This window comes from Anolis carolinensis, chromosome 1 (assembly GCF_035594765.1).
Source record: "Anolis carolinensis isolate JA03-04 chromosome 1, rAnoCar3.1.pri, whole genome shotgun sequence".
Lineage (NCBI taxonomy): Eukaryota > Metazoa > Chordata > Lepidosauria > Squamata > Dactyloidae > Anolis > Anolis carolinensis.
The window spans coordinates 33,179,501-33,196,132 of NC_085841.1; the positions used below are offsets into that span (position 1 = coordinate 33,179,501).

Here is a 16,632-nt window from a genome sequence, read left to right on the forward strand (position 1 = left end):
CTCCCTATTTCTCCTTCCCCCACCCCCCTACACACACATACTAATTACTATAGCAAATGCATGATAGATATTTCCAACCAGGAACAGCTGATGGGGAAGGCAGCCTCAAGTGAAAAATATAGTTTCTCATGAGAAATTGGCAAATCATTTCTAGAAGGAGTTGCAAAATCAATCAGGGGCAATAGAAATCAAGTCTGGTATATTATGTCATATGATTAGTGAGGGTTTTATGATGTTGAGAAATGGATGCAGGTACTTTCACTTCTTTTAACGATGAATCAAGATTCATAGTAAGTTAAACCATGTTTGTTCTGGTGCCAATCACTAAATTAATAAATTACATTATTTGCCACACAATTGGGAATATAGTGCATTTGCTGGACACAAATCAGGTTGCATGCTGGGCAAGTGTCACGACTATTTCATATGAACAATGGACATTTACTCTCTGAAATCAACAAACTCAAATTTGTTGATTTCCACTGGAAGGAAATAGTGATTTTTATCTCTAGTTGGAACAATTTAAAAAGTCATAATACATCTACAAGAAGGTCTGCAATATTTTGTTTAATATCTGATAGTCATGACAGCTATTTTATCCTAGTAATTTAAATTTGATAGAGTCCCAGGTGGCACAGCATGTTAAACCACTGAGCTGCTGAACTTGCTGACTGAAAGGTCAGCAGTTCGAATCCAGAGAGTGAGGTGAGCTCCTGCTGTTAGCCCCAGCTTCTGCCAACCTAGCAATTCGAAAACATGCAAAATGTGACTAGATCAATAGGTATTGTTCAATCAGGAAGATAACGGCACTCCATGCAGTCATGCCGGACACATGACCTTGGAGGTGTCTACGGAAAACGCCAGCTCTTTGGCTTAGAAATGGAGATGAGCACCAATCCCCAGAGTCAGACATGACTAGACTTAATGTCAGGGGAAACCTTTACCTTTACCTAATTTAAATTTGACCTTATTTAAGGGTTCATGCACATCACTCTTGTTCTCATAAACAGTTTTGTTTGCCCCTGGGTGAACAAAATTTTGGACTTGGGTTGATCCATCATGCCCCATATATTTTTATATTTGCTCATGGATCCTGAAATAAATATAATAAATTGTAAATATAACATAAATTTGCTTTGTTTCATGTGTGAACACAAGAGAACACAAGAAATGCACATACAGCCAAATTCAAATGGTCAGGATGATTCCCTGTTGGTGGCTATCATGTATAAAAAGGTTATTGCAAATTAGTACAGTCTTTAATGAACCAGTTCAAACAGCAATTTCCCACTATTAATTTAATTCCATTTTCACATCAAATTGCAGCTTCCTTCCTCCATTTTTCAAAATATATATACTATTGTATGCATTTCCAAAAAAAAAATATGCATGCATTTCTTGGCACTTCAAAAAAGAAATAGCCACTTGGTGGAGGGAGCACTGCCACACTGAAAAGGTAGGTTTGAATGGGTGGCACCAGGAAACATATTGTAGCTTATACATATGGGAGATGCATCTCCCAATACAGCATCTCACTACAATGTGAAATAAAGCTGGAGAGTACCTCTCACCTCTTTGGGTTCACCATATTGACTCATGCTTGACACATCAATACAATCTGCTGCACATTTGATTGTATGCCAGAGTTTAATCAGTATCGGTACATCTCACTTTCCAGCTTTTGGTGCTGAAAATTGCTGTGAGTGTTTATGTAAAGAGATTAGGCACTTAGCATGAGTTAGCAAAGTACAAACAAGTATATATATATCAGAATGCTACTATGAAGAGGGTTTTTTCCCCCAGAATTATGAGGCAAGGTCAAACCCCCCTTGTTAAAACATCCTAAGGACCAAGGTAGAGCAAACCACTATCTTACTGAGTTCACAATTATAGGATTAAATGGATGTTCAGCCAAATGACTTGCATATAATCCTATATGATCCAGTGCAGAAATGTATATCGGTAGAATTTTTATTTTTGAACTTTTAGTGGACATAGTGAGTAGGGGAGAATCTGCTTTGAATTTAGAGATCACCTTTTCATGAGGACCAGACATTTTAAGCTTTGAAGGAGGAAATAAGATCCAGGTGCAAAAGCTGTGTGGCAAAAGCTTTTCCACTTGTTGGAAAGTAAGCTTGAGATTTCTGTTTCCATTTGGCATACAGTTTGGCATATGAAATGTTCTCCCAGTAAGCTATAAAAATATATCAATTGGAGAAAAGTGAAAAATGATGGTATTTTAACTGCAGCAAACCTCTTTTTAATGCTTGGGAGTTTGGCTTGCACTGCACAGCATCTCAATTAGCCACAATAGCTGTTTGTTGGAATCACAAATTAGTGTTCAGTAACATGGAAAATCTGTGATAAACAGCTTCTCAGCACTGATAGATCAAATATGCCCCCAACTATGAGCTGTTCCACAATGAAAGCTGAACAATGCAGTCTGGTTAAAGTGTTTAGATCTTATTACTGCTGAATATTTAATGAAAGAAATGTATGGTTAGGTAAATGGCTCCATCTGTAGTGCTAAAAAGAGAGAATATCATGTATGAATAAACTTCAAGCAGAAGTGGCTGAACAGTCTCTAATCTTTTTCAGTAGGCTGAAGATTTAGCATTCAACTGCTCATTTCAGTGGAAGCTTTGCTCCCACGCAGTGAGTAGCAATGGAGAAAGATGTCAATTTTAGGAACGGTTAACTGCCATTGAATCTGCATATTATGATTTGCTGCCTTCACTCATGTTGAGATGTTCAGATAGCTATTTTCATCACGGCAAACAGTACGTCAGGCATATAATAAGAATACTTTAGGCATCTATTCTGAAAAGTAGAAAAATAGAAGTGTAAAATCTTACATTTGATTTTAAATCCAAGATACAATTATGTGTATTTTTGTAGTGCTATAATGTATAATTCTATTTATTTAACACTCAAAATACAAATACATTTTCCCTCAAATAAAATCTGCATATACATAAAGGCCTACGTAGGGATGAGAGAAGTCTATGTTTGATTTCCATACATTTAGCATTAAGATCCACATTATAGTTGTATAATCCCATATCTGTTATAGAAATGTAGGTTTTTTCAAAATTTGCATAAATAAAACTCATACATGTATATATGCAAAAAGCTTTATTAGGCCGTCAGTATATATGTGTGTTTGCACATATAGGCCTTATTCAGCCTTCAGGAGAAAATTTTGAACAGGTTAATGGATAATACTGTTAATCTTGACTGACATGTTCTGTAAACAAACGTGGAATTTGTTTCCAAAAGGTACCAAATCCAAAAAAGCTGAAACAGGAGTTATAGGTGGCAGCCCATTGTTGGTTAGGAGTAGAATATTATGTACAGATCAAAACCATCAAAATGTATTAAATACATATTCATAACCTGGTTTTGTTCTGATTCCTGTAAAGTATATTCAGATTTTTGGAAACAAGCTCCAAAAATGGAGATGGGCCAAAACCATGTTGGACCAAGCTCCCAGTGTTCCCCATTACTCTGTTATCACTCAAGAATCCTTTAACCACACAGACTCAATTTCCAGCCATCCACATTCTCCTTCCTCCCCTCCTTCCACTGAATTTTTCATTGTCATACAACCATGCTAAATCACGATTCTAGGACATTTTTACAATGCTTCATATTGAACCAAGGAAAGTAAATTAAGTAAATATATTCAGAAAAGGGAGAAAACTTTGAATGGTGCTGCTTTTATTATCATCAATTTTTTACTTGCTTTTTATGCTTTTAAAATTTTATAAGTGTTTTTTCCCTAATTTATTTTAAATTATGCTAGTTACCTTAAAACGTGAGCCGTGTTTTCTTTATCTGTACATATATGATGTGTATGTGTATGTGTGTGTCTATATTTGAAAGGTGACACTGAATGAATGAATTAATTAATTAATATTGTTGAACACCGACCCTCCCCCCCCCCCAATGTTGTTTAAATAAAGATTTCAGATTTTGTCAACAAAGCTTTTGGATTTGGCAAGGAGGAGGAAGAGGAATATCAAGAAGGTTAGCAGAGAATTCCAAACCTGCACTAACATACATCCTTCAGTTTTAATGAAAGGCTTCATACCCACTTGCAAGTTAAATAAATTTAGTTTGATGTATAAACAACAGTAAAGCCCTGGCAGCAAATGATGAAAAAGAAATTACATACCATAACATCCTCTAGAAATACTGCAGACTTCTTGCTATACTAGTCTAAGACTGTGCATGGATATCTCATGAAAAAAAAAAAGAACCATGTGCTTACATCCCATTTCCGTCCTTACATATTTCTGATTTTTTTTCACAGCTATCTGAGAAAGATGTGATATTGTTGTTGTCTAAGCACATTTAAACTTCAGCTGAAATAACTGCCAAGTGATTCATGCCTATGTAGGTGAATATAACGATTGTATCTGGAGCCCCTGTGCGCCATTTTCATTTCACTTTAAATAAAAAACAAAATGTATCTATGTCAGTCAGTGCCCTTCTGCTGTACTCAGAGGTATCAAACAGGCTACAATTATGATTGTGAAGTGATTGTGTCACATTGGAGGAAGGTTTATTGCTTTTGAGTCTGCTAGGCAGTAACACATTCTGTTTCATATTACTCTTTATATCATTGTTTGGCTGTGACTAGAATAATCAAATGCCATCAAATACTGTCAAATTCAATTTACAGTATTTTCCACTTTCTGCATTATATTTCCTGTTTTCCCTTTCTCCGGCTTCTGTGGAATTGCAGCGGTAATCATCATCTTTATTTACAAAACTAGCGGCGTGAAGTCATGTATTGGCTTGTGAAATCCTTTATTTCCCTTTATACAAAGTAGGGGATGGATATATCTTTGGCTATATAATTAGCACAGAAATGCAGGGAAATATTCTGGGAGGGTAGGCATTTTTGCTGCTAGTAGAAACCATTAGGTTCCTTAGTTTAACCAAATATATGAATTTAAACCCTATATTGACATCAATTCTTTTTTTAAAAAAACTGAATGCAGTGTTGCCAGATCACAATTTTGCAATGTTATTAAAGATGGTAAAATTCCCTTGCAAGGTCTATGACTCTAGATCTAGGAACATCTACCAATCCTTTCAATCCTCTCTCCCTTTTCTGCCCTCCTCAATTCCTTTCTCTTGAATTGTGTACATGTAGTTCTGTTCTCAGTCATTCATTTCTCTTGAACTCTATACATCAAATCTTTATTTCTTCTCTGTGGTTCAAATGGCCATTATTTCCTCAGACTATTAGATAAGTATCTGGGACATGTATGCTCAAGATGGCAAACGCTGTTAGTGAAGAAGAGCACATGAATCAGAAAATATGGCAGCAATTCATTTTCATTTGAATCTACTGAAAAGGGCAAGATTTTGTACTCCTTCTTGGCTACTCTTCTCAAATGATACTAAGAAAACAGTAAGAACAATATGGCTCACATGTCAAAAGTGGTTTAGAAACATGTACAGCTCATTGCCACAATATACAGCATGGCACACAACCATCCAAGGGAATGGCATAAAGAGTAGGCATTTTAGAAAAGATCCCCAGTATAACAAAAAAGACCAGGGGTGAGTGGGGGGGGGATGTTGATTGTGAAGCCAATTTGCAATGCTTTGGATCCCACCATTTAGTCCAATGCTATATTGCACATTTATAACAAATACTTCCACTCTCCTTTCATGTATTAGGTCAATACAGCTGACATTTCAAAATGACTGGGGCTAAGTCTACATGAGGAGACTGTCCCTATCCCTGGTCTACTGTGCACCATCCCAGTTGGATCTTTTTACTGCTATATGCACCTGTTTTAATTCAAAATGAATTGAGTTTGGAAAGCTATATGGGATCAGATAGTCATAAGTAAAAGGGAGTGTTGTGCATGTGCATGATGTGCATGTGTTCACTCTATCAGTGTGTCCAGTCACATGACAAGCAACTACAATGGCTCCATGGGATTTATTATTTCCTACAATGCATGCACATATTTGCACAGTCAAGTAGCCTTCTGACTTGACTGCCCTCCTTCTGTTTTTTGTGTATACCCAGGGAGATATCTCAGCTCTTTGATGTGTTGTCTTTGCCCCCTCTATTTTGCCAAATTGTGATTACTTCCTCACAAGTGTATATAGAATTGCAGCCCTACCAGTCCAATCCTATGCATAAGTAAGTCCCACTGAGTTCCATAGGGTTTACTTCCAGAAAAGTGAGGACAGGACTGAAGTCATATGGTGCAATCTTATGAGTCTACCCATAACTAAGTCCCACAGAGTTCAATGTTGTTTTCTCTCAGAAACAGATTTATAATATTTGTTTCATGAGAACCACACCATTTCTAAAGGCAAGCAAAGTTTCTAGCTCCTAGCTTTGCATATGTCCAGAATGCAAAGGTAAAAGTGATACTGGCTTTTCTTTACTGATATGTTGAGCCCCAGTGGCGAAGTGTGTGAAAGCACTGAGCTGCTGAACTTGCAGACCGAAAGGTCCCAGGTTCAAACCCCAGGAGCGGCGGGAGCGGCCGCTGTTAGCTCCAGCTTCTGCCAACCTAGCAGTTCGAAAACATGCCAATGTGAGTAGATCAATAGGTACCGCTCCAGCAGGAAGGTAACGGCGCTCCATGCAGTCATGTCGGCCACATGACCTGGAGAGGTCTATGGACAATACCGGCTCTTCGTCTTAGAAATGGAGATGAGCACGAACCCCCAGAATCAGTCACGACTGGACTTAACGTCAGGGGAAACCTTTACCTTTACCTTATGTTGATCCTACAGTGCCCTGACTTCAACCCATCCCACCCACATTTTGCTCTGATTCCAATCCTAACTGCCAGACATTCAGGGTAAAAGAAAGAAAGAAATGACACACCAATTCTACCTTAAAAACACAGACAAAAATGGAAGGCTTTTAAAATCGTTTGGATGCCTTCAGGATAATTCCAATGCTATCAAACATACTCACACGAGAAGAGAATTTAAGTAACCATGGACATATATCAGAGTTCAATGATAGGGTGGGAACTATAGTATCCTGTAAAATAAGCATTTGAACCTTTTAATTTTATTTTTAAAATGAAAAATATGATAATAGCTACCTGTAAACAAAGTAGTTTTTAATTTTTCCATTGGGTTTCTTAGGCGGTGACCATTTTACTTCCACAGATGCTGATCCAGTTGCTGCTATGATGGGTGGATCCAAATCTTGAGGGGGAGCTTCAGCTGTCACCCCACATATTCCTTTGCCAACTCCACAGCCAACTAGAGGCAAATAAAATTAGCACTTAAAGTCCACTTTCTCCTTCAACCAATCCAAAACACTGATGTACTTGTGAAATGATGGAGCAGCAACTTATAATGCAAAGGTCCAATACATTTGAAGTCATATTTTCCCATTTCCACATTTTCCCATTAAAAACAAAAGGGAAGAAAGAAATGTTCCTACTCCTAGCGAAGGCTCAGAATGTCCTGCTAGTTTTGTAGACTATCTTTTAATAAAGTGGGAAATGTATATATAATTATGCCATGGACATTTTTGTGCATTTACAAGACATACATGTTCTTGATTGATTTTTTCTAGTTTTTCTCAAAGTTCTCTTTATGTACAACTCATTGATGGGCAATTTCATGGGAAGTAGGGGTCGAAGCTCTCCCCAGTGCTCTTTGGAAGCCACAGTGCTCCCCAACAAATAATAATAATAATAAGAAGAAGAGGTTTATTTTTGTATCTCGCCTCCTTTTTCCCAAAGGAACTCAGAGCGGCTTACATGGGGATGAGCCACATGCTTTCATTTCGCTCTCAAATTATTCTTAAAATTGTGTCAGGAAGTGATGTAGCATGACCTCCTGTTGTCATTTTGAGAGAGATTTTACACCAGTGGTTCCCAACTTTTGGTCCTCCAGGGGTTTTTTGGACTTCAGCTCCCACAGTTCGTAATAGCTGTAAGCTGGCTGGAATTTCTGGGAGTTGAAGTCCAAAGCAACTGGAGAACCAAAAGTTGGGAGCCATTGCTTTAGATGAAAATGGAGGTATAGAATTCTCGGATGCTTCTGAGATGGGGACATTTCTGCACATTTTCACATATTTGGTGGAATTTCTGGACACACACTGCCACAAATTTATGTTATTTGAAAAAAATTGGGGCAGAGTTAGAGGACAGAGGGCGTGACTCCTCCAGAACCACCAAAGAAGGGGTCCACAGCATCAACACAGTACAAAGGCTTCACTATTCTTTTTCTGATGTAGTTGAATAGTGTATGGAATCTTGACTCTCTAGCATCCTCTTGTAAAAATTCAAGCAAATACAGAATACACATAACAATGACGAGAAAGACAGCACAGCAAAATTTGAAACAAAGCCAGCTTGGGTTGAGAGTAACATTTTCAAAACACTGAAGACTGAGTTAATCCCTCCACCTGCATCCCCATGGAATCAGTATTTCTTTTGTTCAGAAGTTCCTAGTAATTGTAGGTTCAGTACCAATGGTATCTGTGGAAATACATCATTATAAGTGTCCTACCTATTGTAACAGATCCCTTCAGATTGGTTTTCACACATTCCTTGTAATCTGAAATAAGACAGCCAAATCCTTGTACTTTATATGAATAATAAAAAGAGAGACACAATTGCTAATGTATCATCAATTGAGAATGGATTTTTGCCTATGCATAATTCTAGGATGATTTTAAAAACACCCCGTTTTATGCTTTTCATAATGCATTTGAGCAAAAGGACCAACATTCCCCCAATCGTTAATGGTTTAAATTTTCTTTTAAAATATTCATGATACAAAATGAAGAAATGTAAAATGCTTTGCTTGGTACTGGGCTTTGCTTTTACTAGGTAAACATTTCAGTTCAATTTCGAAATAAGATGTTATCTGTTTTTGCTGAACAGAATCTATTTTGTAAAATTGCACTGTCTGCTGATCAGAAAAGGGAATTACTTAACATCTTACCATCCTGGCAGGCTTGTGTCCTTATCTCATATTGTGTGTATGGATCCAGACCATCCAAAAGAGCAAAGGTAGGCTGGCCCACTGGTTTTACAAGTAAGGAGGCACTGCCAGCATTTAGCAATACATTGTACTTCAAAGGCACTTTGGACTTAAAAGATCCTGTCATAAAAGAGACCACAGTTAAGAGGATGACAATTGCTGTTTCAGAGAAGAATTAGTGACTGAGAGGTTTCCTGTAAGGATTGGAAACTCTGTGTGCCATGTAATACTGCATGAAGCAGTGTATTTTTAAACAATTATACCATACTCAAGCAATGAATCTTCAACATTTCAATGATGCCTTGTATCTGTCAATCTACCAGAAATTAATCACCATAGACAAAACTTCCAATTTCCCAATGGCAGCTCAAACATTAGTAAGGTTACAAGATAGACTTCCTATATCTTTAAGAGAGGGAATATAAGCAGCATTTGATGAACTTCCCCTCTTCTACAAAACTATTTAAAGGTTCAGGAACCCTGTCCTATATTTCATCTAGCAACCCTAATCAAGACTATTATAGAAAAGTTTCATAGATTGATGTAAGGTAGTGGTTGTCAACTTGTGGGTCCCCAGGTGTTTTTGCCTACGACTCCCAGAAATCAGTTTACCAGCTGTTAGGATTTCTGGGAGTTGAAGGCCAAAACATCTGGGGACTCATAGGTTGAGAACCACTGATTTAGGGCTTTATCGTATGATGGAGGCAAACCAAAATTGAAACAAGATTGTTCATAACACATGATGCCCTTGACAGTTTGCCTTTTATGATTAATCCACTCCCTGCTATTCATGGGAAAATCTGTCAATAGCTGCAGATTGCACCAAGTTCCCATCACCTACCTGGCGTGATTGGGCTGTTCTGCTTCTGTGCCACTGACTTAGACAAGGAGGACTCTTCTCATTATGCTGGCTCCAGCCTCCTTTCTGCATATTATTGAGTGGCAGGATGTCCACCATTTTAACTTATTAATACTTACTTAAAATTGCATTCAACACATAAAAACTTCCAAACCACCTTACAAGACTGACAATCCCTGCCTTCAGACTTGCTAAAATTGAATACATCTGCAATATACAAAAACCAAAGGTGTGTGGAAGAATAACTGATTTTTGTTGCTTTAGGTACGGGTCTGTCTAATGCTGGCATTAAAAGCAAATAACAAAGTAAAAATAATCAGAATGCCTTAAATGAAATTGCAACCATCTTCCATATTTGCGAGTTTCACTTTTTCAGATTTGACTATTCATGGATTTGATTAATATGTCATATCTAGGAAATCTCTAGTTCCTCCAGGGTAACTCTGTGATCAGAATCTGCAGGACCTAGATCTCTCAGGTAAAATAAAAGTGGTTTTTAAAAAATTCAGGACCCCTTCCCTGCAAAAGTGGAGGGTCTACTATAAAATTCTGAGTTACATTCTTCACTTTGTTTTGTAACATATTTTCCCTATCATCAGTAGACATTTTTTAAAAAATGATGAAAGTAAATGTTCACAGAAAATGTGTGGTCAGGAAAGTACTTGTATTTAACATATTTGCAGTGAGCCCACCACAGCATTGATGTTTTGATGAGTGAATGGAATGAAATGGGCAGATTTGTTAAAGTCAGTTGGGAAACCACATGACTTGGTTAGTTCCAGAGTTCATAAATTTATGTCAGAATAAAAGGAACAGTAAAAGCACAAGTGAACCAATTTACCCTAAGTGCAAATGGCAGTTTTGTTATTTGGTGTCAAAGTTACCGTGAGCACAATGACAACCTGCCATAACACATTTTCATGTTCACTAAAGAACAAGGATTTCGTTGGTTAATATTCCCAGCAATACTCCTTTTCATAATTTACAACAACTAGATGCTGATAGGTTATTTAACATTTATGAAGTTAAGATGTAATCAGAAAACCCTGATTATCTTTACAAATAAAAAACTTAAATTATTCCACTTTTTCCCTCCATGACTTCATTTCACAGCAGGTATATATTTTGTAACAGGAGAAGTCAATCACACAACATCTGTGGTTTTTCCCCTCCCTTATCCTGCATTTTATGTGGACAGTAAATAATGGACAATTCTGTATAGTCCAAAATTCACTTTAAAACTAAGCTGTCTCATAAAGGAAATATATAAGTACAGTTTTTAACAGTTTTTAAGTTTTATTTCCTTTACTATTCATTATTAAAAACATACCTACAGTATCCGAAATCTCACGTATTTCCAACTCATGTAATTATTTGAAGAAAGTTAGTTGATGTTTATTAATGCAAACTATTCAGATGTATCACATAATCTTAGTAAAGGTAAAGGTTTTCCCCTGATGTTAAGTCCAGTCGTGACTGACTCTGGGGGTTGGTGCTCATCTCCATTTCTAAGCCAAAGAGCCGGCGTTGTCCGTAGACACCTCCAAGGTCATGTGGCTGGCATGACTGCATGGAGTGCCGTTACCTTCCCGCTGGAGCAGTAGCTATTGATCTATTCACATTTACATGTTTTTGAACTACTAGGTTGGCAGGAGCTGGGGCTAACAGCAGGCGCTCATTCCGCTCCCGGGATTTGAACCTGGGACCTTTCGGTCTGCAAGTTCAGCAGCTCAGCGCTTTAACACACTGTGCCACCACCAGATTTTCTTATAAAATCTGAAAGAATATGACAGCACGTAAATTCATTTTACAGCAGCATTCAACTACAAGAATGCTACCACGTTGGAGACTATATGGCTTTCTAGGTGTCCCTGGAGTACAGTTCCTATTACTTCTAGCCAGCATAGTCAGTAGTAAAGTTTCATGGGATTTACAGTTCAACAGCATCAGGAGGGCAGCACATTCCCATGTCTATATAAAGGGCAGTATGCATGAACACATTTTTAATATACCAGTTCTCTAAGTATTTTCTTTTCACATATGTTCACATATGCAAATGTCCATAATATGTACATTTTTAAAACCATAATTATCCCTAGAATACACTGTCTGCAGAGCTGAAATATAAATTGTGACACAATTTCATGAAAACTCTACATCTTTATACATTTCTCTCAAGAGGTGACTTGTACTTGGTGCCTTTAACAAGGATACAATGCGCTGACCGCAAGAAAGGGACCATATGGACCAGAACCCTTCCCCTTTATTTATCAACATGTATATACAATGATTACATAGACTCTTTATTTTTCTCTGCTTTAGAGTGCTGGTGTCTCACCAAACTACAACCCCCATAACTTCATAGCACTGAGCCATGGCATTAATTCTACAGTGGAGGTGAACTTTTTTGGAGCTGAAACTTGACTTCTGGTTACTTCCTGGTTAAGTAAAACAGCCCAAGACTACAATAATGACGTGAGCTTGTCCCCATGTTCTAACAGGGCTCCATGCATGGATAAAATTAAAAAGGGATGCATTCAGGAATATAACTGGGGTGGGACTAAACTTGCTCTATTCCCACCCTATTTTAATAGGATCTAACTTTTTTAAAGGACACCTAAACTCACCATATCATGCTCTTTCAGAAATTAAAGTCCTATTTTCTATAGTAAGTGAGGCATGCCAACCATTTTCCCCCACTCCTTAATTAATCTCTTTAACCACTGCTTGGACATCTTGCCATTTAGCTGAGACAGGAGTCGTGAATTATTACATCTATAAAGTTATAGAATTTGGAGACATCACTGCTGTTGAAACATCATAATTAAAATAAAAGGAGACTCCATGGATAGGTAGCCCATGATTAATCCTGTGGGTGCTTACATGATCCAAATTTATTATGGAAGACAAGAGTCCGTATGCCAAAATGTAGCCTCTTTCTACAGACAGGAAGATACTGTGGCCAACTAGCCTCTCATCAAAACTTGATTAATAAAAAGCAATTTTATTCCTGGAGACAATATCAATTAAAATGACTGTCTCAATGGGAGAATCACTGCCAACCCTTATTATAAAGGTTGACCTTTGAATGTAAAAGAGAGAAATACAGCATTTCAACATAATGTATTGAATGTATAACTGAAGAATAATTCATGGAAACCATGAACTCTAATGGAAAATAAAATGAAAACTGCAAAACAGAATTTTTCATTGTTTGTATACAAAAGGTTCTGGATACAAATTCTAAATTCTTGAGGCTAGACTGTCGAATCTTTGGAGTTCTCCTGGGTAATGTGCAATTTCCTTTTTCATAGTCAATCTGTAAAGAGGAAGTTCCATCTACCTGTCCCTACTATTTTGTATTATTTCATAACAACATTCAGTTGCACTTAATTTATAATTTTCTTTGGGACTCATTTTTATGGAATGGCATTCTTTTGCAATTTTAGCCTAAAGAAAGCATTCTAAGCAAGGACAAGGTGAGACATCACCTTTACTTTCTTCAGAAAACTCAAAAAAGTGTTTTAACATGATGACATTTAAAAAAAAATCCAAACTATGTTTATTTATCTTTCCTTCTGTCACACTATGGTCAACCTAACCCCTTTGTAAATCCCCATAAAAGATTATACATATAGCAAAGCATTTATTAGCTCTTAACCTAACAAGATCCCTTAAGTGATGTACTATGGATCCAAACATTTAAAACATTTAGTACAAAAAAGCCTCTATAAACTGACAAAACTAATTAAAAAATAGTTTGAAAACCAGATTTATCAACTACAATTGGATCAGCTACCTTGGCATTAAGAAGTGAAGGCCATGGAAAGCAAATCTTAGCAGCCTGTCAAAGCAAATATGTAACCAGTAACCACTAACCTAGCCTCACAGGATGTTAGGACACACAACATGATGTTTCCTGTACACCTTAATTTTTGGATCAATTCTCTTTTTCTTCATAATTAGCCATTTTTTCTCCATTGTTAGTCAATCATGATTGACATTAACCAAAAAAATCCACATAATAATAATAATAATCATCATCATCATCATCATCATCATCTAATATAGAGACTGCTATTAATGGCTGAGAAGAAGAGGCAGACTTGACCATTCTTCATGCTTATTCCACATCTTCCTTGTTTATGCAGATACACCCCGAGGTTATGTAGTCATGACAGTGGGTACAGCAATCAAGAAAAAGGTATTTCAAGTACAGTGGGCCTCTAGTATCTTCTGGCATACGATAACATGACCCTCCTGTAGATACCAAAATCTACAGAAGTTCCATTATAAACACTAACATATAAATTGGTGCCCTTTATATAAGTGCAAACTCAAGTTTCCTTTTTGGATTCCCCCAACCCCCAGATATGTTTGTACCATGATTTGTTGAATCTGTGGATGAAGAACTCAGGTACATCAAAATGCAGTAGCCAAAATTTTTAATTCTAAAATTTTCAGGAGAAACAAGTTTGATAAACACACCTCAGCTGACTTGGGAATACTTTCAAGTGGTCCCAGTTACACACAATAATGAAGCATTTTGGGTGCTAATAATTTCTGTGAATGCAGGCTTTGCAAATGAGTTATTTTGTGTTTGGTCATCTTAATTCATTTCTAAACCTAGTTCCTAATTTTCTCTCCACATGTTCCTTCCTTATGTGTGTAAGCTTCACTTTTTTTCATTCCCAGTTTCATTAACAAATAATATCAAAACATTTCTCACAAATGAGGAAATTTACACGAGTACATTTTAATGACTTTTCATACTTTCAAACTGTAAAATATAGTGTGTTTTGCAAAAAGCTTCATGTTGCAGCAAAAAATACACATTGGCCAGCATTTTCACAGTTTACGGAATGCAACAATTATCTCACATTTTCTGAGATATCTTTTCTCATTGAGGATAACAAAAATGCAATTTTACATACCTACTGTATCCCAATGTGGGTAACAACATATGCATTTTTCTATAAATAAAATGTGGCAATCACTTTTTCAAACATTAATGACATGCACATAGAATGTCCTATATATGAACTGCCTTCCTGTTGCGCAACTAGGTGGATATAGGCCACAGAACTATATCCAGAAGTGAATAACCTATAAGAAGGTTATAAAAACCTATTTATGATAGTGAATATTCAAAGCACCAATTGAAACTTGTTATCAAAACTGTGACAGTATAAGACACTTTTCCACTGAAATCAACTGTAGATTATAAGTCATATTCTCCTGCCTTCTGGTTTTTAAATCCTTCAAGGAAGTGGGGGTAGGGAGAGTTTAATTTAAGATTTTAATCTTTTTCATACATTATAGCATTTCTATAATGGATTTTGTGCTTCTGAAAACTAAAAGATTGACAGCTCAGGATATTATAGATCTATTAACCATTGGTTCAATGGGCATCCCTGGAATATTTACTTTAACTTTAGACTTGATGCTTTTATATGCTTTTACCAGGCTTTGACTCTGCTGCAAGATGTGGGTATTTTTTATAAAAAATATTAGAAAGAATTGAATAGAAAAAGGTGTATTATTGGGCGTAAGATGTGGGTGTATTATAGTTATCAACATACCTGAACATCTCTAACCTAAAGAAGAGATCTAGATAGAAAATCAGGTCCTTTACAATAAGAAAATCTCACTAAATAAATCAAGAAGGCCTCAAGTTCAATTTGCTAGAGCCTTAACATGAAAAACTACTCATATATTGTGGCATTTGTGGACAATTATTTTGATCTGGAGTGGATGAAATCATACTATAAAACAGTCCGTATGACCCTTCTATATTACAGAAAGTCTACAGACATAACTATGATAAGCTACAAGATTCTTTGATTGCCTTATTTGTTTCTGAAATTGGGATGCTTTGGGACCGGCATTGCTCCTTTTCGGGAGATAAGGCAGCCATTAAACAGGTTGAATTTATCAGGAGTTCAACACTTAGAGACCTTTCCCCTGCATTAAGCGCCTGGGCATCACTGACTGTAGCATTCTGCTCCAAAGCCAAATTTAATTAATCAATTAATTGGACATAAGGTGAGAAGGGGGCTAGTAACAAGTGGATGACCACCATCAAATTAAAATTCACAGTTTGGCAAATTATCATCCTTTCCGTTTGGATGAAGCTGAGTCTATTCCATTGCTTAATTATTTTCTAATTATTGTATCATCAGCTAGAGATGGCTCAAGACATTTTGGTGCCTAAGGCAGAAAATCCAAATGGTGCATCCCTCCTACCATTATGTAAGATGATAATAAAATGTCTTTTCATTATTAGCCCCAAATCTACTATTTTCAGCAGGATGGCTAACCTGTATTATCATTGAGCCAAGACTCATGGCAACTCCCTTCTGTAAATAATATAAACATATGTAGGACAAATGGATAACACAAGCAGATTGACAATTTGTTTTACTATACAGCACATAAAGAGGAATACTTACCAGGAGGGTCCCAAGCTACAAATATGGAATATGCATCTATTGTTGTGACATTATATGGGATGGGAATTTCCTCTGGTGTGGCTAATGGCGTCTGGATGATGTATTTGTCACTACTATTGCTGCCACCCCATGTGCTAGCTTCTAGCTGGTAAACATATCTATAAACACACACCAAGAAAAAACAAATGGGAATCAGAAGAGTCAGGGTAAAAATAATTTAGTATTTACTACATTTAGGATGAACAATCATAATAAAACATATTGCCTGTCAGATCTCAATAAAATATATTCTGGATGTCGCTTACATGTGTAACAAAATAGCTA

At 36.7% G+C, this 16,632-nt stretch overlaps 1 protein-coding gene across 1 annotated transcript in view; it reads right to left on the reverse strand.

The window, feature by feature from the left end:
• The window catches only part of ush2a (usherin), a 617,513-nt gene that overhangs the window by 103,777 nt on the left and 497,104 nt on the right, over positions 1-16,632 (reverse strand). The window contains exons 59-61 of the mRNA XM_003216022.4: positions 16,309-16,466; positions 8,959-9,117; positions 7,098-7,260 (exon numbers count right to left, since the gene is read on the reverse strand). Of these exons, the coding sequence (XP_003216070.2) occupies positions 7,098-7,260; positions 8,959-9,117; positions 16,309-16,466 (480 nt within the window). The remainder of the gene's footprint in view (positions 1-7,097; positions 7,261-8,958; positions 9,118-16,308; positions 16,467-16,632) is intronic.